Raw genomic sequence first — 22260 nt, 5'->3', positions numbered from 1 at the left:
AGCCGCCCAAAGAAAAAGAAGAAAGAAGAATGTATCATATAATATAAGGTCTACTATAATATAATGTATAACATAATATAATGTCTAATATAACATGTGTCTAATAGATGTATAATATAACATAATATATATAATATAATGCATAATATAAAATAATGTCTCATATGATTTAATGTATACCATAACATATTATGGATTACATAATATCATGTATATCAAGTATAATATAACATAATGTATAATTTGACATTGACATTTCACTGCATATATGTATGAAAGTATGTGTATGTATGTGACGAATGAACCTCTTGAATAATATAACATAATATTACATAATATAATGTATAATATAATACAATGTATAATATAACAATTAAATGTCTAATATAATGTATAATATAACATAATATAATGTATAATATAATACAATGTATAATAAAATATAATGTATAATAGAATATAAGATGATATAAAGTCTAATATAATATAATGTATAATATAATTATCTAATGTGGTAAAATGTAAAATATAAGATTATATCACATATAATTTATAATATTATGTATAATATAAGATAACACACGCACATTTGAGTATTTTTCGAGCTTATTGTGCGTAATCACCGGGTTTCATGACATTTCACTGCATATATGTACAACCGTATGTGTATGTATGTGACAAATAATCTCTTGAACTTGAACTATAATGTCTATATATAATATAATAATATAATATATAGATATAATAATATAATATGTATAATATTAGATAATATAAAGTCTAATATAATGTATAATATCATGTAACAAATAAGATAATATAATGTGTAACATAATGAATAACATGTCTAATATAATGTATAATATCATGTAAAGTGTAACATAATATAATGTATAGTATAACATATGTTTAATATAATGGATAAAAGAATATAACATCATATAACGGATAAAATAATTATAATATAAATAATGTATAATATGTTTACTACAATAAAATAGATAATTTAATGGATAATATAACAATTAATATAATGGATAATATAACAATTGATTATTTAAAGAATAAAGAAGGAAGCAGAATAAGAGGTAGAGATGTCAAACTTAATTAAAAACAATTAAAGTATAAAGTGCTTTGGAAACTGGTTGAGTAACACACACACACACACACACACACACACACACACACACACACACACACACACACACACACACACACACACACACACACACACACACACACACACACACACACACACAAACACACACACACACACACACACACAAAATCAAACCAACCACAGGATTTATCAAAATATTATTCTTTTTTATCAAAATCAGAGACAAAACAAAACAAAAATTAAAAAAGCAAGGCCTCGGTGAGAGAAGTTTACGACTGGCAGGGCACAGCCTCAGAATAAACTCCAATTACAATCTTGAATCAGTGAATCCACTTCCACCCGCGACGTGTTTACACAGCCCACAGAGTGAACACCACACATTCAGCCGCTTTACACCTTGAGCGACGGCAGAGACGCCGCTGTGGAGGAGCGACGCAAACAACTCCTTCCTACCTAAACCAAATCTTTTGAAGGACTCGGGAGTCTCCCCCTGGAAAGAGTGACTCGTCCACTCACAAACCGAAAATAACCGCTCAGGACTCAATTAAATTTGGCGCAGTTCAAGTTGAACGTGACGGAGTCACAATTTGCTTCTCCACCTAAATAAATAATCACCAATGAAATGAACCGACAATTGAGTGAGCGGCGTTCACTGTTCGGGAAGCCCTGCCTCGCTCGCCGTGAGTCACACCGACTGAACCCAACGGCGAAGGGTCAAAAAACGATCAAAAGACTAATTTCACCCGAGTGACGCGACAACAACGGAATCTCAAAAAAAACTAAAAACGGGTGGAACCATTCATCATATCAAGGAGGGGAGTCTGAGCTTGTGAATTTGGATTATGTCTTTGTCGCGGCTTCATCGGATGGTGAACAAAATGGATGAAAAAAAAAGGAAAAAAAAAAAAAAAAAAAGGGGCAGAACTACCTCACACACTCCTCTGCGGAATCTCCCTTTTTCCAAAACGACTGCATTACGAATATGTTCCCGGTTGGAGTGGTGGTGTTTTGGTCCTTTTGGAAGTCCAGGCGGTTCACAGGTGGGGGTGGGGGCTCTCAACGGGGCGGTGCTCTCCTGGATCCACCCACCACCCCCTGTCCCACCGCCTTCCACGGTACTCCTCTAACCGAGGGGCCCCGAGTCTGTCGCTGGGCCGGGGACCTGGGCGCGGGCCCGGGACTAGGACCTGGCCCGGGTCTGGGTCTGGGTCTGGGCGTGGTGGGTGCAGCTGGCGCAGCAGAAGCTGGAGTAGTAGGAGTTGGAGCAGAGCCGGGAGAACACGATCAGCTCACAGTTGGCGAGTTCGGGCTGATCCACGCAGCTGGGATCCAGGTCCACACCTGAGGGGGTCAAGGGTCACAGGGGGGTCAGGGGTCGTTACCGGGGATGAGTACAATTTCGAGGGAGGGGCGCTTTTGCTTCACCTAGAAACAGGTTGAACAGACTCATCATGTTTGTGTTACTTCTCTTTTATAACACGCTCTGAAAAACACTTTGTTGCTCATTTCAAAACAATGTCAATGAACTTCATTTGACTTGTTTTCGTGTGTAGATGGCACCAGACGCAGGGAGCAAGGTCCCTTCAAGCTGAAATCAACAGTTCCATCTCATCCTCATCTGACCTTGTCTCATCCTCATTTCATTCTGACCTGATCCCCATCTCATTGGAATCTCATTCTCACATGTTTATTTATTCATTTCCCTGTATTCTCTCTCCCTCGTCTAATCTCATTCTCATGTCTTCCTCATCTCCATCTCACCCCTCTAGTCCTCCTCATCTCTCTAGTCCTCATCCTCATTGTCCTCATCCCCATCCCTCTAGTCCTCATCCCCATTGTCTCCATCCCATATGGGGATGGTAGCTCAGGAGGTAGAGCTGGTGGTCTAGTGATCCAAAGGTTGCTGGTTGGATCCCAGGCTCCTCCTGCTAGCATGCTGTAGTGTCCTTGAGCAAGACACTTAACCCCTCATTGCTCCTGATGGCTGCGTCCGTCGGTGTTTGAATAATTGTAAGTCGCTTTGGATAAAAGCGTCTGATCAATGAATAAATGTAAATGTAATGTAATCCCTCTTGTCCTCATCCTCATTGTCCTCATCTTCATCCCTTTAGTCCTCACCCTCATTGTCCTCATCCCCCTTGTCTCCATCCCCATCCCTCTAGTCCTCATCCCCATCCCTCTAGTCCTCATCGTCTTGTCTCCATCCTTCTTGTCCTCATCCTCATTGTCCTCATCCTCATTGTCCTCATTTTCATCCCTTTAGTCCTCACCCTCATTGGCCTCATCCCTCTTGTCTCCATACCTCTTGTCCTCATCCTCATTGGCCTCATCATCATCATCCTCGTCCTCATTGCTCTAGTCCTTGTCCTCATCCCTCTAGTCCTCATCCTCATTGTCCTCATCTTCATCCCTCGTCCTCATCCCCTCATTCTCATTGTTCTCATCCTCACCCTCCTCTTCCTCATTGTTCTCATCCCCATCCCTCATGTCCTCCTCCTCATCCTCATTGTCCTCATCCCTCATGTCCTCCTCCTTGTGAGCCCCCCTCCAGGCCCCTCCCCCTCACCTTGTGGTGTCTCCTTGGTGACCTTGACCTCGGCGGTGGCGCTGACGGAGTAGATGCCGGTGTAGGCGTTGCAGGTGTAGGTTCCCTCGTCGGTCGGCTGCACGTTGTTGAGGACCAGGCTCCCGTCCGAAGACACCAAGACGCCGCGGCCGTCCGGGCGCACCGGGACGCCGTTTCTACGGCAAGGGGCAACACAGGCTTCTGTGGGTCTCTGGGGTCTAATCAGCCCCAATATGGAACTCAAGTCCAAGTCTGCTGTTAAATATTGGTATTTCACATTTATCCTGGTGTCTGGGGAACACATTATCTTGATATTTTAGAGACTTCTGTGTTCATATCAATTTTAAGATCTCATTTAAGACGTCAACTCACTCATCCTGTGCCGTGCATGTGCATTTTGAATATTCTGTATATATTTGTATATTTTTATTTGGTTATTTTCTGTCTATTTGGCTATTTCTGATGTTTTTATTGGGCAATTTTTGTTGTTTTTATTCATTTTTTATTTTTGTTGGATGTGTGACTACAAGTTCCTTGTATATCAAACTGTCCCCATGGCGAATAACCAGACTCTGAACTCTTGGTGATTTCTGCCGCTGGGTCAGAGCGGTGCTGCTCCAAGATTGAGCAGCGAGCGTCAACACTGTTTATATAGTTAGTTTGTTTATTCATGGTTAGTTGGTTATGTCAGTGTCCGGTGCCTCCTACTGTACCTGGACCAGCCCACGCTGACGTTGTCCCCGGACACCACGCAGGGGAGCAGCGCCGTGCTGCCCTGGGACACCTGGATGTTGTTGGGAGCCGTGGTGATCCGCAGGTCAGCTGCGGGTACGGAAGGAGGGAGGGAAGGAAGGAAGGAAGGAGGGAAGGAAAGAAGGAAGAAAAGAGGGAGGAAGATATGGAGGTAAGGAAGGAAGGAAGGAGGAAAACAAATGTGTTTGTACTGGGAGGGAGATACACAGCTCCTGTACACAGCTCCATGTAGTCGCTCATCATGTATTGTTATTTTTCCACACATACAGGGTTTAAAGAGCGGCGACGCCCCATGTGGACGTGCTGCTCTCCAGTGTGCAGCCCCACCACGTGGAGATAGCACAACAAATTATTATCTTTTTTGCAGATGCTTTGATCCCAAGCATCATACATTGCAATGTCTTGTCATTTTTTGGTGTACAATTATCACCTAAAGTACATGAAATATGCAAAGGAAAATCTCTTAAAATTTCCAGCTTCTTGGGGGATCTCAATCTCAACTTATATTGCTGTTAATTAACAACATATGTATCTATATATATATATCTTTCTATATAGTTATTTATTAAATGTTTTTCTTGCAATACTTTGATCAGTTACATTCTAATATTCCCATTTTCTCTGGATCTATTGCTTTTGAGCCCCCTAGTGGCTGCACCTGCATACTGCAGCTGTGATATTTATTTTATTTATTTTGTTCCAAAGAGTGACAAGTATCAGCAGAAGTAAAGTAGTGTACTGCAAAACAAACACTTAAACTAACCCCGTCACTCAGCTCACAACCCCGAAACCTACGGGAAAACCCCCAGGCGGACTCCTCACCTTGCACTCGGAGCTGCAGCTGCCTCTGCTCCAGCTGGTGGTGGCTGGAGGCCGTGCACGTGTAGACACCCGTGTCCTCCGCCCTCAGCTGGCCGATGGTCAGCGTGCCGTCCGGGAGCTGCGAGATCCTGCGACAACACAGACAGCTTCCGTCATCTGCATGTCCTCAGGACTCGGGACTTTTATTCTGAAATGCCAGTGAGAATGAGGCTCCCCCCGACCTGGCGTCGGTCAGCGTCCGTCCGTCCCGTGTCCAGTGGACGGTGACGGAGGGGAGGGCGGACGGAGGGACGATCCGACAGGGGAAACGGGCCGTCTGCCCCGCCCGGACCTCCAGCAGCGAGGACCCCGAGCGCTCGATGCTGAACCTGGGCAGTAAAAATAAAAACATTTGGGCTGGTTTACTAGATGCATTTTGTTCTCAAAACAGGACCCCCCTGCTAGGAGCGAGTTTGCCTGCCTTAGAACAAACCAAAATTAAAAAGACATATCTGCAAGTCATCTTTCATGTTAACCTTAGGTAAGGTAAGGTATTTAAGAGGCTCCTACTTGGGTGAGGGTCCGTCTCCGGGCAACGGAGGAGTGGGAACAAGCTTCGACGACCCTTCTGTGGCAGGCACACACACACACACACACACACACACACACACACACACACACACACACACACACACACACACACACACACACACACACACACACACACACACACACACAAAACTGACAAAGGGTGAGCATTTCCCACGGCACTTAACTGTTATCTCTGTGATTTTATTAGGTCTTTTCGGTTTAAATGTTGTTTTTAATTCTTATTTGCTTTAGATAATACCCTTTATACCAAAGTACCAAATGACAGAGTACAAGTATGTGTATATATCTACACTCCCCCCTTTCTCAAACATACATGTTGGCACCTCTCTCCTTGATTGTGTGGCGATCTTTTAAAACATTTGTTTTGACACACCTCTCCCAAAGCCCAGTCAGCACTGGAACTAGCACCGGCTGTGTGTTAACATGTGGCACATGGTGCTGTACATCATGGGTATACGCCTGGAAGCAGCATGTATCTGGGGTTAAATGTGAAACAAATGCTGTAACGTGGAGCCCGTGCTTCACCTGAGACGGACAGGTAGATGTAGCGGTGGTCCCTCTCACGCCCCCTAGTGGCCACGCACAGGAACCACCCAGAGTCTGCGGTGCTGAGCGGGCCGACCAGCAGGGAGCCGTTAGGCTGCTGGTGGTGCCTGGGGCGGGGGGGGGGACAGGGTTGGAGGGTCACTGGACCAGGACCGGGAGCTGCAGCTGTCTAGCTCTAATTCTTCAGCTGTAAGGGTTAACCCGTGTTATGCACTCATGGTCACTGTTCAGAAGGAACGGACCGCTCCACATGGAGTTATTACATTATTGTAATTGTAATAGACGAGTGGCTGGCTGACCTGCGGGAGGACAGCGGTTCTCCGTCGCTTCTCCACTCCACGGCGACGGTGGAGGACGGAGGAGGAGTCACTCTGCAAGGAAGCACCACGGTCTGACCCACCAGAGCCTCCACCGTGGCGGGGTCCGCCTTGTTGATGGACACTCCCCCCAGGGACAAACTGAGGGAGGGAGGGAAGGAGGATGGGAGGGAGGGAGGGAGGGATGAGGGAAGGAAGGTAGGAAGGGAGGAGGGGGGAAGGAGGAAGGGAGGAAGGGGGGAAGGAGGAAGGGAGGGAGGTAGGAAGGAAGAACAGGGGAAGGAAGGGAGGGAGGACGGATGAAAGGGGGGAGGAATAAAAGGAGGGAGGAGGATGGGAGGAAGTAAGGGAGGTAGGAGGGAAGGAGGAAGGGAGGGAGGTAGGGAGGAACAGAGGAGGGAAGGTAGGAAGGACGGATGAGAGGGGGGAGGGAGGTAGGAAGTTAGGAAGGAAGGAAGTAGGGAAGGGTCAGCTTTATGCCGTGCTGTTGGTTCTACTGGCGTGACCAAAGCAGCATGAAGCTCTGCCACGCCCTGGCGTCCAGCGGAGCGACAGGAAGACAAAGAGAAAGGAAGGAAGGAAGGAAAGAAGGAAGGAAATAAGGAAGCTCTGCGACAGGACCCGTGCAACAACAACAACACAACAACAACACATCACACACACAGAGCTACACACAGGGTTACACATCGATCTACCACGTTAAGAGCAGGGGCTCCCAGATGAAGCAGGAATCACCCCTCACCGAGTGGACCAGTTACTGGTTTAAAGATGGCTGCCGCAGTGATCCCATAAAAGTTGAGGGGGGGGGGGGGGGGGGCGTTGGTCAACGCAGGCTTTATCAAGATGTTGGTTTCCATCGTTTCTAATTGTTCATTAAACACTTCACTGTTGAGAAACGTACCACTCTGCTGTAGCTTCTCGCTGTGTTTGAATGCAGTCCAATGGGGCAAATGTTTAAGCTGTAAAAACAAACAACCCCAAAAAACCCCTAAAAAACCTTATATTTGAAAAGGTTTGAAGGTTTTGTTTTTTCTTTAGATGTTTAAAATAAACGACAGGTCGCCGGTAGGAAGCGGTGCAACTTCCTGTTTCTAGTCTCTAGCCAAAAGGGCAGATTCGCAGAAGTGCAGTAGAGTCAATAAAACCCTAAAAAACCTGATAAAATGCACAGTTTGATTCCACTTTTCCTTCCGTATCACATATAGAAACCGTCAGACTATACTGTGAGCGTCTCGCTTTCCAAAAGGAGATTTAACACAGTGAGAAGAGCAGTGAGATTATCAACAGTCAAGCGTGGAGCGAGGTTGTTGCTATTAACAGTTATAAATGAGGGAAACCAACATTTTATGGGTTTTGTAAAAACTAGCGAGGAGAATCTTTTTTTTTCCCCCCCTCCCCCAAAAATTGGAAATACCCAGATGAAATTGCAAAATTCAAACGGCTTGGAAGAATCGTCGGACCATTCTGCCAATCACGAAATTACCCAAAAAGTTTTCCTTTTTTGGAACTTTGTTCTGAGAGTGAGACATCGACCCTGGAAACACGAGAGGCCACAGGAGAGACGAGCAGACGCGAGGTTTAGTGACGACAGACAGACAGACAGGGACACGCAACGCATCACAACGGATCCTTTATTAGTTTCATCGAATTGACAACAGGTGACGACAACAACAACGAGGCACAAAGATGGCGGCGGACGCAGTGAGGTAGCAGGCACCAACACAACCCTGAACAGGAAGATCTACCAGGAAAACCCAGAAGCAACACGTGAGACGTCCGTGGAGGGCCGCTGTGAGGTCACCACCTTCTCAAGTTGAAGTTAGAGTGAGCGAGAGTCTGTGGAGCGTTTTTGGGCGGGAAGCGACAGTGTGGCAGCGGGCCGTTTCGCAAAGCAGGTTTGGGCTTCGGCAAAGCAGGAATTTAGGATTATAAAGAGCATCCTGAGGCGGGAGCGTGACGGGGCGTGTATGTGCATGAACCCAGTGAGTTCATCTTGGAAGGGTTGGACGCAGTGGGTGCACGCTGGTCCCGGTCATACCGCCCATTACGGGCAGGGAGGCAGGCGGCATATGGAGGGGGCGGGGCGGGGTGTGGTGGGGAAGACTCAGCGTGGCTCTCCAGGTCCGGCGGGGGGGGGGGTGTCTTACCTTGCCGCCGGGCCCGTGCGCTGAGCGGCCGTGGCGGGGGACGGCCGGCGGGAGCGCATGTGGACCCTGGCCCGTTGGGCGTGGGTGGCGGCGCTGGTGGCCTGGCCCTGGACGGTGAAGATCCTCCCCATGTCACGCGTGGCGCCTCCAGAGGTGGCGCCCCCTGTCGGGGACCTCCCGGACGGAGCACTTCCGCCGCCTGCAGCCCTCCCGGCTCCGGCCGGCCCCCTGCTGGCCGGCGCCTGCTGGCTGGGGTCGGGCGACGGGCACGCCTGCTGGCACTCGGCGCGGGTCATGAAGTTGTTGCTGTTGCCATGGCAGCCGCCGTACCAGAAGTGGACACACTTGGCGGCGAGGAAGTCAAAGTGGTAGCGCGACGTCCAGGTGCTGCAGGAGCCGGCGGCTCGAGGCAGCGAGCAGATGGAGCGCTCGACTGCGGGGAAGAGGACAGGAAGTTAAAGGACTAATCCAAATTCACTGGGTGGTGCTGTGCACCTACAGCTGGTTTACAACTACAATAAACTCAAAAGAGAAGCCTCCCAATGCATAGTGGGTAAAATGCACTCAGATCAGATGGTCGCCTCCCTGTGAAACTGCAGGACGAACAGGAAGTGAGGTGTCGGATGGAGGTGGTATCACCTTTGTTGTGGAGTGCCTGAACAGTGTTCCTGATCACAGACGAAAGCTTCCCCGGAACCTTCTAAGGACCTTCCTGAAGTTTTAGCCATTGTCCTCAAAATCCCTCTGGGGTCAGGTGCACGGACAGGAGTATTAACCCTTGACATACACGTCCTTGGATGGTGGGAGGACAGTGGAGCACCAACAGGAGAAAATGAGAGGACCTGGGACGGGGACCGGGGATTGGGGCAGCGGTGATAAGCACTAAGGCTTTTATTTTGGAAAGCAGATCCTGTTTTAAGTCTTTTATAATTTTACTTTGGTTTGTGTGTGTGTGTGTGTGTGTGTGTATATATATATATATATATATATATATATATATATATATATATATATATATATATATATATATATATATATATATATATATATATATATATATATATATATATACATACACACACACACACACACACACACACACACACACACACACATATATATATATATATATACACACACACACACACACACACACACATATATATATATATTCCATTTTCAGAGTAACGGCGGTTTGTCTATTTTTCGACAGTTTTCTTTTCATGTATATTTCCTCTCCTCTTATACTGCTTGTGTTGTTTTATCTGTAGAACCGTAACTGCTCCATGAACGGTTTCAATTGAGGACGCTCTGTTAAAGTGAAGCTCCACGTCAAACCTCCGTATAAAACGTTAGACACCAAACAAACGCAGCAAACTGTCCGCCTCAGGCGGGCCTCTCAGAATAAACCCTAATTTAGCGGCCGGCGTCGTACTGTGGTTGGGGGGGTTGGGGCAGCCCTCTCCGCCGGGGCCTCCGGCGGCCGTGGTGCGGTCGTAGCAGCAGCCGAAGGTGGTGGTGCGGCACTGCACGGCGTTCTCCGATGGAAGAGCAGGAGACGCCTGATTGGACGAGAGAGAGAGAGGCATCAGGGGGACTGAAATAGACCGAAAAACATCGCCCCCAAAAAATACCGTAATAGACAAAGAAAAACTCAACAAAAAGACCAAAAATTGACAACCAGATTAAAAAAAATTTGAAAATAAATACCTTAAACACCAATACTGTATAAAATCCCACTTTATATATTTTGCAATCTCTGCTGTGTATTTTGGCTATTTCTGTGTATATGGTGATTTTTATCATATTTCAATTGTTTAATTATGATAATTGGCTGTAAGGCAACGCCTTCCTGGGTACTGCAGTATCTGATCTGAGTATGTCTTGTCATACACACTACTTCCTTCCAGCACGCCCTGGGTTAAGGTGGAGGTACACTTCAAAAAGTACAAGTTTGAAAACGTGTCCAGAACAACTTGATGCGGCAGGGGATGGACTTCAACCTCCTCCCTTTTCCGGGTCAACAAGGTTGTTTTTTCCGGAGTCGCAACATTGGGAGCGTGTTTGATAGATACCGTATTTCCTCAAATATAAACCGGTAAACGACGTGCACCGGGCCTCCCGTGTTCCAGTTTTAATGTGTTTTATTTTAGATCTATTGTTTTAGTTTGTTTCTACTTGTACGATACAAACATTTGGAGCGAGAGCGACTCTGGTCCACTGTGCGTCCCGTGTCTCCGAACAGAGAAATAATGAAAGTTTATTTAACATGTGTTTATTTTGGAGAAGCACGACACCCAGACGGCAGTGGAGATAAACAAAAGCCCCGGTCACTATTTGAGGAAATATGCGTACTGTCGATAAATGACATTGACTTTGTTTTCACTTGTTTTTTTTATTTTATTGCATTCAACTTTACTTAAAGCAAAGCCACTACCAACTCCTCTCGCTGTTGAGTTTGCGCTTCTGCCACCGCTGAGATCTCAGTGGGTTTTCAGTGCGTTCTCACTGAGTTCTCAGTGAGTATTCTCTCAGTGAGTATTCTGCTGACGGTGTTTCTGAGACATGCGGTCCGGTGGTTCTAACGTCTTTTGTTCTGGCGTCTTTTTAAGTGTACCCCCTGCGTTAGTGGCGTCTTGTCCTTGCAATGCATTGTGGGATACGACAGCATAGTGTGCAGCGTGTATTGCGTACTGCGATATTTCGCCGGATGCAGTATCTCATCCTGGTACTTTTCACATACTATCTGATGTGTACTATGGCTTCCGTACAAACTAAACACTCATTTGGCATGTTAAGTAGTGTGCCACTCTGGACAGCAGGGTGAGCCGGTGAGCCTTGGTGTGTATTAGCAGGAGGAGTCGGACCCTCCTACTCATTTCTGAGTTTAAAAACAAACAACTCTATGCTCTTGAGGAACGGATCTCATCTCCGGCCATTTGAAGACCCCCTCAAACCACAGATTTACTGAGATTCTGGACTGGACCACCAGCTCTGCACTCATTTCACTACGACTACTACATTGGACCAGAACTAATACTTGGAACTGGGATGCTGGGGAGGAGGGGATGGGGATTGGGGAGAACGGAACTGTTTTGCGGAAAGAAGTCACCGAACATGTCAGCACTTCTCTGTCAAGACTTTCCATCGGGGGCCCCTGGAGCGTCTGGGACGCTGTGCCGGTTCTCTTTCACCTTCCATGTCACTGCAGGGGCTGAAGCCACCGACTGTTATTCCTTGCTACGCCCGAGAGGGTCTTCTGTCACGCTGCACCAGGCCCAGCAGCCAAGGGCTAAAAATAGTGCGTCCCCCTGGGCGAGAGAAGGGATTTGGGATGTGTCTGCTTACGGTCCGCGCTGGGGCCACAAACTCCTGGCAGCCCTCCTTGTCGGGGCCCTGGGCGGCGGTGAGCCCGTCCCGGCAGCATCCATAGCTGACACCGAGGAGAAGAGGGGAACGGACACAAAGAGGAAAAAAAACAGTTTGTACCAAAGATCGTCCTCAAATAAAACAGCGCTGCACCACTGGGAGAGTCTTCATTTTCAGCTCAGATGGAACGTGATAATTATGGTGATGATGTGACCGACGTGATAAAACAGCGACAAAAACGACAGGACTCCGGGAGGCTGAGAGCCTAAAACGGCGCCCATATTTTGCCATAGCCACCGTGTAATGAGGGGTTCGTGTCCGCACCTCGTCTGGGTGCAGGAGAGCTCGACGGCCGCAGGAGGCGGGGTCGAGGCGGGCCCCAGTGGACAGCCCTGGCCCCGGGGGCCCCTGGCCGTGGAGCGTCCATCCGGGCAGCAGCCGTAGTAGGCCTGGCTGCAGTGGAGGGCGGGGGCGGAGCCGTGGGGGTCATGGACGGCGTTGGTCAGGGTGGAGTCAGGGGTCGGCGGCCTACGGACTGAGAAGGAGACACCCAGATTCATGCACAGTTGGATCATTGTTAACATATCCTGAGAATAGCATCGCTTTTTTAGACATTTGACTTTTGTCTTTGTATATTTGGTTTTTTTTTTCCCCCCACACTTTTCAGTACAGCAACGCACCAACCTGTACCATGACAAATTCCTTGTATATAAAAATCTACTATATTAAATATAAAAATGTACTAGAGGAAATATGAAAATACACTATATTAAATATGAAAATGTACTATAGGAAATGTGAAAATGTATGATATTAAATTCTAAAATGTACTATAGCAAATATGAAAAATGTACTATATTGAATATAAAAAATATAATGTATTCCATATGAAAATTTACTGTTGAATGAACTGAGTCCTGCCAAAAAGTTACTTTCATAAAGGTTGGCAGGTTTGTGGCTAAAAAGACTAGAGTCCTGAATTTTAAATGGAGAGATGTTTGTATCTCAAGTCCTTTCCAATTACCTCTTAGATTTCATATTCAGATGCACACAACAGTGAATTGTTAAAGTGGTAATCCGTAAGATTATTTCGTTTAAAATTCCTTTATTTGATCAGTTTTTGTCCCCCCCGCTGGTACTTCACAGCCTTTCATTGTATTTACTTTCTGTGTTATATGCTGTTTATGCTGTTTCCACTGAACGGGGTTCGCCTTTCCCCGGAAAGAAGGCACAAGCAAGAAATGATCTGCGGCTGCGGTGGAATAGCTGAAGTAGCGTCACTCGATGTAGTCGATAAACTGTCGATATGCAGCTTTCTTGGAGATAAGGAAGTGGCTTTCTAAGTGTTTTCTAATGGAATTCTGGGACTTGCAGTGCGATCCCCTCAACAAGGACGATGTATTGGATCTCCACTTTAACAATACACAACAACGCTCAATCTGAAAACACGATTCAGGTTCTTTCTGACGTGGACAGAAGGTGTTTTGCCGAACGGTTTGACCCTCCACTGCACGACACAGAGTGCACAGGCTGCATTTCCTCCAATGTGGTGTTTTGGGCGTTTGAGTGCGACTCCTTCACTCATTTACCACGAAATAGAAATATTGCAGAAATACTGCAAGCTGTCGGAGAAGCAGCCATAAGCTTCTGTTTATAGACGTGTGGAAATATCTTGTTTCGGTTTTATGGTTAGGATCTTTTTTTTGTGACGTGTAGACCTAAGGGACACCACGTAAATGAATAAAAACAAAACAAACCCCAAAACAATAGACCTTAGATTAAATTGAGAACAACATCAGCAGCCGTCGGTTTCGGACACCCTGAACATTCCAGTCCAGTCCAGAGTGCCAGCGCCGTTCCGGGTCGGAGCAACACTTGAGTGCTCGGCAGGCTTTTTAATCACGGCGACAAAGCCCACAGAGCCGTGAAAACATGTCCGTCAGACCCACATAATGAGTACAGAGAGACGGAGGCTGGGAATGGGGAATGTGACACTGTCTTGCGAGGAGAGCTGGTCGATATTGACCAAATCAAACATACCAATATTTGTACCTCAACATCGATAGTTATGCCCATTGGTGCTTTCATTGGGTATTCACACACAAGGAATGTTTGAGAAAATCAGTTACGTGAATATTGTCACCGTTGATTAGAAGCTGGAACAGTCCAAGACATTCGTGAACTGCCTAAGGACAACATTATCATGATATTACCAGAACCAAAATCCAAAAGGCGACCTAGTCTTGTGTCACCATATTGATATGCGATGGAGGACTGTTTCTAAAGTACCAGTCACAGACCCAGCAGCAACCAGCAGAGGACAGAAAGGGCTTCAAACCTGGGGCGTGGTCCTCTGGAACGTGGGGATGGAACCCGGTCTGGGAGCCGTCGTGTCCTCTGGGGTCCTGCACACTGGGCACCACTGGACCAGCGGAGAAACCAAAACACACACACAGCTCAACTTAAATGTGTCTCTTCAGTGGCTGCGGCTTCATAGGCTCAGAATTAGGTTCTATTTGCAAAAGGTCTTTACTTTCAACCTTGTTTACAAATCAAAGGTATAGGGACTGCATTCCCTGTTTGGAAAACCACGTTTCTCAGCAGAAGGTTGTGTATTATTGGAGTGTCAGGATCATGGAATAAATAATTTGATATCCTAAAATACACAAATGCCACACTTTCCAATACAATTTATCTCCCTAATTTCAGCTGAGTTGATTTTATACATTTCAAGCTTCCCCCCCCCCCTCAGAACCTCAGCAGTGTCAAGACATTATCATTATTAGTATTATCATGATTTTTTTCTTATATATTTCCAGATATTTATCCTTCTATATTTAAGATATCACTATATATCGTGTAGTGCACGTACGCTGCGCGGCACGGCAGGGCTGGGCATTGCAGCTCTCCACGGTGGAGGGCTTTGGGTGGAGGCTGCAGTGCTCCACCGGGTGGAGGTTCCTCTCTCTGTCCGAGCAGATCACCTGGCGCTCCCTCACGCCTGAGGAACAGCTCTTAGAGCACTGGAGGAGAGGAGGATAAAAGGAGGTGGGGGGCGGGGGCAGAGAAGGAGCAGGAGGGTAAGGACAAAAGAAAGAAGAGGGAGAGGAGAGAGAGAGGATGGGTGAAAGGAGGGGAGGAGGAGGAAGAGGACAGGAGTAGGACCAGAGGAGGAGTAGAGGAGGAGGGTGAGGAGAGGGGAGAGAGAGGAGGATGAGAGAAGGAGGGAGAGGGGAGAAAGGATGTGAGTAAGGAGTAGGATGGGGAAGAGGAGGAGAGGTTCGGAGGAGGAGAAGGAGGCAGAGGAGGAAGAGGAGATTGGGAGGATGAGGAGGAGGTGGGAGAAGAGGAGGACAGGAAGAGGAGAAGAAAGGGAATAGGGCTCAGATTAGTTTATATCAGAGGGGATTACAAGAGCCTTGTGTGTGGTCATGAAGGTGTGTGTGTGTGTGTGTGTGTGTGTGTGTGTGTGTGTGTGTGTGTGTGTGTGTGTGTGTGTGTGTGTGTGTGTGTGTGTGTGTGTGTGTGCGCGCGTGCGTGTGCGTGCGTGTGCGTGCGTGTGCGCGCTCACCAGCCCCCAGTCCCCGACGTGCCAGCTGATGTGCACGACGCAGGCGGCCATGTTGCAGGACTGCAGGGTGGGCGGGCGCTGCATCGAGTTGCAGGACGCCGGGTCCTGACGCATCCCATCATGACCCACACAGGACACGTCGCGGGTCTGCTGCCCAGAACCACAGGACACAGAGCACTGGACGGGAGAGGACATGGAACGGGACGAGGCGGGACGGGACAGAACAGGACGGCCGAGGACGAGACGGGAGAAAGCAGAAAACGGATTGAGACAGAACAGGACAAGGTCGGGCAAGACCAGAGGACAGGACACAGAATGAAACAGGACAGGACGAGACGAGACAGACAGGACAGTTCAGTACAGAACAGGTTTAAGGGTGCCCCGTGACAGAATCTTAAGTGACGTTGGATGTTGGTTATTATCATTATCATCATCATCATCAGAGGTCCAGCCAAATTGTTATTGTTCAGGGGAGAAGTCTCTGAATTTTGAAGCCTAAAACTATCTGGAACACCAACTTCAGCTTAACACACCGACACGGTTGACGTTTTGTCACAAAGACGTTGTGAATGAAGTTCCATCCAAATCGATCCACATAAGGAGCAGATATTTGCAAAAAAAAAAAAGACCAAATTCAGATCGATATTACAGAGACAGGCCAATGCGTTTCATGCCCAGATATGTCCAACCCGGCTATAAGTATCTGGAAGACATAGTTCGCCAGAACCTACGAACATGCTTTAGGTGTCGTTTAAACCAGTATTTCACAAGGATCTCCTGGGTTTAAATATCATCCAAATTGATACACATACGGAGCAGATATGAGTGAAAACAACTTTGACCCGAAATATTCCGTTTGTCTTGGTTTACTGACACGTCACGTCTTTCTAAAATGAAGATGATATTTACTGTAAGACGCTTTATGACATCATCATATTATTTACTATAAATGATATTTACAGTAAGACGCTTTATGACATCATCACATTATTTATTATGATATTTACTGTAAGATGCTTTATGATGTCATCACATTTACCATAAATGTGCAGGTTCTGATTGAGAATGTCCAGTTGGGCCGTGTCCAGTGTGCAGCGTGGACTGCACACTGTACACGTTACCAAACTATGGATTTATGTGTATATTTATATAACTTCTTAGATGTCTGTCGATCTGTTAGATTGATATTTTAAATCCGTGCTCCGCATTACTTTGCTGGATTAATGAAAAATATAATAAATAATAATCCTTAAAACGTCGTCACCCCGTCCAGTTGAGACCACTGAAATGTGCGCCTGAGTGAAGCGTTCAAGATCCAGCGAGGCGTCGCAAAAATAGAAGCCATGCATAGTAATTACTCACAGAAGTACCACAACGTTTTTCATATTTCATGGAAGCGTAACTTCCTGAAAATGTAATCAAAGGAAAAAACTTGGCTAATAACTGACGCCACCAAACAGCACCAAACGCCACCAAATGGCACCAAACAGCCACCAAACAGCCACCAAACAGCCACCCGTCACTGAGAGTGCAGCTCTATTTCCACAGACAACACAGTGAGTTATAACAATGAGAGGTTCTGCTTTACAGGCAAACATGGAAGGTCGTTGTAAAGGCAGGAGGGTTGTGCTGTGTAGACCGTGCAGCGGTTGCTCCTCCAGACGAGCAAACAGTAGACGACAGACCGGGGGGAGCCCATGCTGTGTTCAAAGTAAACTCGGAAAATCGTGCTGCGTTTCAGAGAACCCGGGAAACTGTAAAGCACCACTAAACTGGACCCCGTGTTTCGCTGCCTGCAGCTATATTTATTATTATTTTACTACCACTCTGCAATAACCACAACACAGATTAATCTAAATCTCATGATTTATCTTCACCTATATAACTGTATCTTAAAGCTGTAATATTCACTCCAAATATAAATGAAAGTAAACTAATATCTCATAAAATTAGGTTTGGTTTCACACATTGGTTTTCTGGAAATTAGGTCTTACTTGCCCCCTCATAATAATAATAATGATAATAATTAATATAGCTGCAGGCAGCAATACACAGGGTCCAGTTTAGTCGTGTTAGGTACGTATCACAGATTTCCGAGGTTCCTGAATCTGTGTTCTGTGATTATATGCGGGGACGTTTGGAGCGGACCGAGGGACTCTCTCCTCCCGCGGATCCTTTTTTTAATCACTCTCCTTTTGCGATGGTGGGGGCTGTGCCAGGCTCGGGTTGGCATGAGTGAAAACTCAAGTTCAAATTAAAGTTTTAGGAAGACCCAGTGCGTCAGCTCCGGGGGGCCTCATCCCCGCTGTGTGCTGCCCGGCCGGAGAGAGCCGCAGCCTAGGAGAGAGCAGAGGAAGCATTGGTGCTCCTGCTGCACGACTGGCTGTCTGTGTCACATGGTCAAGTTTTTTGGTCGGTTTTTCACTCATTTCTGCTCCGTATGTGGAATCGATTTGGATGAACGTTGAACCACGACTTCTAAACCGTGTTCCAAACTTCTGCCGCTCTTCTGAGAATTATTACAATAGGGCATCCGGCCGTGCGGGCAGACGAATAAAACACATTCTAAACGTCTAGAAACCCACCTGGCTCCATCTTCCAGGCCGGTACTCGGCGCAGCGCTGCATGTTGCAGGTCTGCAGAGTGGGCGGAGCCTCGGAGTAGGCGGCGCACACGGCGTCCTCCACGACGCGGGGCCCGCCGTCACCGTGGGCGACACACTGCACGCTGCGCACCTGGGAGCCCCCGCCGCAGGTGACGGAGCAGACGTTCCACTCTCCCGTACTCCAGCTGGGGGAGGGGAGGGAGGAGGAAGGACAGTGAGCGGCACCTGACAAAGTGGAGGACCATTGCGTTCCCATAGCAACCGGCCATAACAAAAAGCATGCCGTCTGGAACACATGGCTCATCCTCCAACTGGGCCATGTGGAAGAATTATTAACCCAATAATTATTACTGTTATGATAATTGTTGGGAAAATTACAATGTTATATCGACGTTAGGGAAATACATCACATTATCAGCTGGGATGGATTCAATATCCCATGTTTATCAATCAGTCACAGAGAAATGCTGATCTCAGACCCAACACACAATTTCTACATTGACATCAACAGACAAGACAAATATCTGGGACCTCAGATTGTGGAAAACTTTGGAGTCATATATCATATGTCATTATCATAAGCCATATGTCATATATCTTTTATATATCTTATATATCATTCATTTAAAGACACAAAATTGCACTGTCATTTTGATCTAATTGATCTCGATTTCAGAACAATGCAGTTGCAATGAAAGGCGATTACCGTTCATACTGAAAATAATGACACTATATTTGTTGAGCCGTTTATTACAGATTTTTATTTCTAATGTATACATTTGTACATTTAGTGGATGTAGTCTTCCTTTGTACTTCTTATCTTAAGAGAGGAAGCACCCAGCCAGAGGTCATCCTCTGTGTGAGTGGACCTAAAAGGAACAGGTTTCTGAATAGAAGCTTGTAATATGGAGTATCTTAAGGGCCTTGCTAAGCAGAGACAGGGGGCTGTTCTCTGTTAGGGGGGAATTTAGATTTTACGCCCAATCCCCAACTCATGCGGCTCAGGAATCAAGCGAACCTTCAGACGTTCTCAGGTTTCTAAAAAGAGGAGAGGGGGAAATGCCACAGAGGCACTGAGAGCCCAGATATTTACCACCAGGAAGGACACACACACACACACACACACACACACACACACACACACACACACACACACACACACACACACACGACTTTGTGACATTAATGGACAGGGATAAACTGGAGTGTTTTGCTAAGTCCAGCAGACAGCAGCCCAGCTCAGGGATCACACCCGGTAGGGGTCAGAGGTCACAGGAGGTGGCTCTTTGATGTGAAGGGGTGGGGGGTATTTAACAGGGATCCCCAAGGTGGACAGTTGCCCCCGTGCCTTTGTTCTCCGCCCTCCACGGGGGAAGAACACACGGCTCCGACGCTAACACAGATGGAGGCTAACGGCTAAACCCAAACACCTGTGAGGGGGGAGGGAGAGGGGGGACGCTCTGTTTTCATTTGTTTACTTTTTTTCCCCTAGGGACTGATACAGTTATAGTGCCAGATACTAACTCTCAATTCTCAGCTCATGTTTATGAAAAACAAATTCCATCTGCAAAAAGTTTGGACGTCGGATTGGAATTTCTACAAATTTCAAAAAACCTTTAGGGGCTTTTAAAGACAAATTCGGACAAAATTTAATACATTCTTGGAAAAATCATCACTCAAGCTATGCAGGTCAGTACTGAATATTTGGTACGGGGCAGAGGTCAGGATGAGGTGATGATGGTCATCAACTAGATGATTCTATGAACCGACAAAAATAAATATACGGATAAATAAAATCAGACCTGTATGTTGAAATTAACTCAGGCATGAATTCAATTGTAAGACTATTTAATGACTTTGAAGGGCTAATATTTTTAAACGCATGTTCTCGAGGACCAGCAGACACCCGGGAAGGAAACTGACATTCAGATGAAATAACGTTGGTCTTCTAGGCGCGGAGCAAAGAGTCATTTAGCGTTTCCTCCCCTCTCCCCCATGAGGACACATACTACTCCCTCTACCCAAACTACCGCTCACAACCCAGGTTACCTGAAGACATAGGCTCTGGGTCTTTCTGTGCGACTCCACAACTGTGGCGCATACAGGTACGCCATCCTTACAGCCACAACACACCGGGGACAGTGAACAGCTGCATTTTAGCACAGGTCTCACATGCAAACGCAAAAATATGCACGGCAAAACAATCCACTAACATGAGCGCAGAAAATTTGATCATTAAATCAACAGCAGAGCAGCCACAGAGCTGCCCTCCGCTGGGAATTGCTCAGCCAACGTCTTTGGCCACAAGTTATTGTTGGTAAAGGTGGATTTTGACCATACCTGCGGGTCTGCGGGCACTGGTGGGGGTTGCAGGTGCGGTTGTTCTGGGGTCGCGGCAGCGAGGCGCACAGGTAGTCCGGGTAGGCCTCGTTGTCGATGGCACAGAAGACCAGGCGCGACTGGTAACCTGAGGCAGGACGCGGAGGACACTTAGCTCATACCAGCGGCAAACGTCTCGGAACGGGGTACGGGATTATCATTTTATCTTTCTTTATTTTGCAAGATGCTTCAAGATCTCACCCGATCCACACTCCTTGCTACAGGCCGACCAGGAGCCGTAGCTCCAGTAGTAGCCCTCTCTGGAGCGTCCGTTGGGGAGGTAGTACTCGTACTCCACCCCTTGGTTGGGCTCCTGGCGAATCAGCTGCAAGGACAAGACAAAGTTGTATAAACAAAAGTATGATTTTTGGCCACTAGGGGGAGTGCTAGTCTATGATAAAATGACCCAGAATTCAACTGCAAAGGCAACACCATGTTGATCACAGCTGAAGTCCAAGCTCCGTCTGTCATTCTTGTAAAGCAAAGCCAGACTGCGCTTCTTCACCACAGAACTTTGATATTCGATATTAAAGGACTCCAAAAGAGCCTCCAATGAGGCTCCAGTGTCACTGGCTACTTTCGAAATACGACCGACCACCCTTGGTACAACCGCAAATTCCTTGAATATCAATGGCTGTATAATCACACCTTCATGTCACCTCATGTTGAAGAACACCTTTTAATTTGTCAATGGATGTGTCCCTTACTGACACACTGTTAACAAAGTCCAAAAGAACTGTCACGTTCAGGCAGATTTGGTACCTCGATGACCAGCGGTTCAGTGGTCGGTCCGCGGCCGATGATGGTCTCGGACGTGTTGTCGCCCTCCGCCCCGCGCTGGTAGTACAGCACCGTCCCGGCGATGGGCGTAGCCCGCGAAAACTCGATCACCCAGTGGCCGTTCAGGTAGTACTCCCCACGCAGGTTCTTGATGGCTGCCCACAGACACGAGTCAGAGCTTTTGAGTCAGTGTTTTCCCCCAATGAATCTCTAGAACATTGGGAAAAATCAACAACAAAGGAGAGCGATCCCACAGATAAACGGATCTCCCTCCATGTTGAGTCCGTCCAGGCCCGGTTAGATCATGGAGCTGCTCACCGAGGTAGTTTCGGGTGGGGACGGTTTCGGTGATGCGGATGGAGGTGGCTCCAACTGGGATGATGAACATCTGGTTGTAGCCTGAGACACAGAAATAAGAATAACACAGTTCTAGTTCTACAGCAGCATTGTCATGGAAACCAGAGGAACCTCAGGGAGACGTCACATCAACGGAAAAACATTGTCAAGACGTTGACAAATAACTTTTCCTGTTTGCTAAGCATCACATTTTGAGGGCAGGTACCCGTGGGCAGGCTGCGGACAGAGAAGGAGCTGTGGACCCGGTGGCAGGACAGGCCGGACCCCCCGCACTGCAGACAGGGGTCTTCCTGCTGGGGGGACTCCAGCATGTTGTCACAGCCCAGACGCTGAGGAC

The 22260-nt window shown here is 47.0% G+C and overlaps 1 protein-coding gene across 1 annotated transcript in view; it reads right to left on the bottom strand.

Moving 5' to 3' along the window:
- Positions 1 to 1377: 1377 nt before the first annotated feature.
- The window catches only part of paplna (papilin a, proteoglycan-like sulfated glycoprotein), a 29649-nt gene continuing 8766 nt past the window's right edge, over positions 1378 to 22260 (bottom strand). Inside the window, exons 7-27 of the mRNA XM_080012121.1 lie at positions 22129 to 22252; positions 21885 to 21965; positions 21549 to 21721; positions 20988 to 21111; positions 20748 to 20874; positions 18388 to 18592; positions 15803 to 15979; positions 15104 to 15254; positions 14570 to 14653; positions 12556 to 12766; positions 12211 to 12295; positions 10298 to 10424; positions 8863 to 9295; positions 6698 to 6856; positions 6378 to 6505; positions 5811 to 5868; positions 5483 to 5629; positions 5262 to 5389; positions 4400 to 4508; positions 3687 to 3862; positions 1378 to 2461 (exon numbers count right to left, since the gene is read on the bottom strand). Coding sequence (XP_079868247.1) covers positions 2301 to 2461; positions 3687 to 3862; positions 4400 to 4508; positions 5262 to 5389; positions 5483 to 5629; positions 5811 to 5868; positions 6378 to 6505; positions 6698 to 6856; positions 8863 to 9295; positions 10298 to 10424; positions 12211 to 12295; positions 12556 to 12766; positions 14570 to 14653; positions 15104 to 15254; positions 15803 to 15979; positions 18388 to 18592; positions 20748 to 20874; positions 20988 to 21111; positions 21549 to 21721; positions 21885 to 21965; positions 22129 to 22252 — 3168 coding nt within the window. The 3' untranslated portion in view covers positions 1378 to 2300. The remainder of the gene's footprint in view (positions 2462 to 3686; positions 3863 to 4399; positions 4509 to 5261; positions 5390 to 5482; positions 5630 to 5810; positions 5869 to 6377; positions 6506 to 6697; positions 6857 to 8862; positions 9296 to 10297; positions 10425 to 12210; positions 12296 to 12555; positions 12767 to 14569; positions 14654 to 15103; positions 15255 to 15802; positions 15980 to 18387; positions 18593 to 20747; positions 20875 to 20987; positions 21112 to 21548; positions 21722 to 21884; positions 21966 to 22128; positions 22253 to 22260) is intronic.

This window comes from Zeus faber (assembly GCF_960531495.2).
Source record: "Zeus faber genome assembly, chromosome: 13".
NCBI classification, from domain to species: domain Eukaryota; kingdom Metazoa; phylum Chordata; class Actinopteri; order Zeiformes; family Zeidae; genus Zeus; species Zeus faber.
This window is presented reverse-complemented; position numbering and strand designations above follow the sequence as displayed.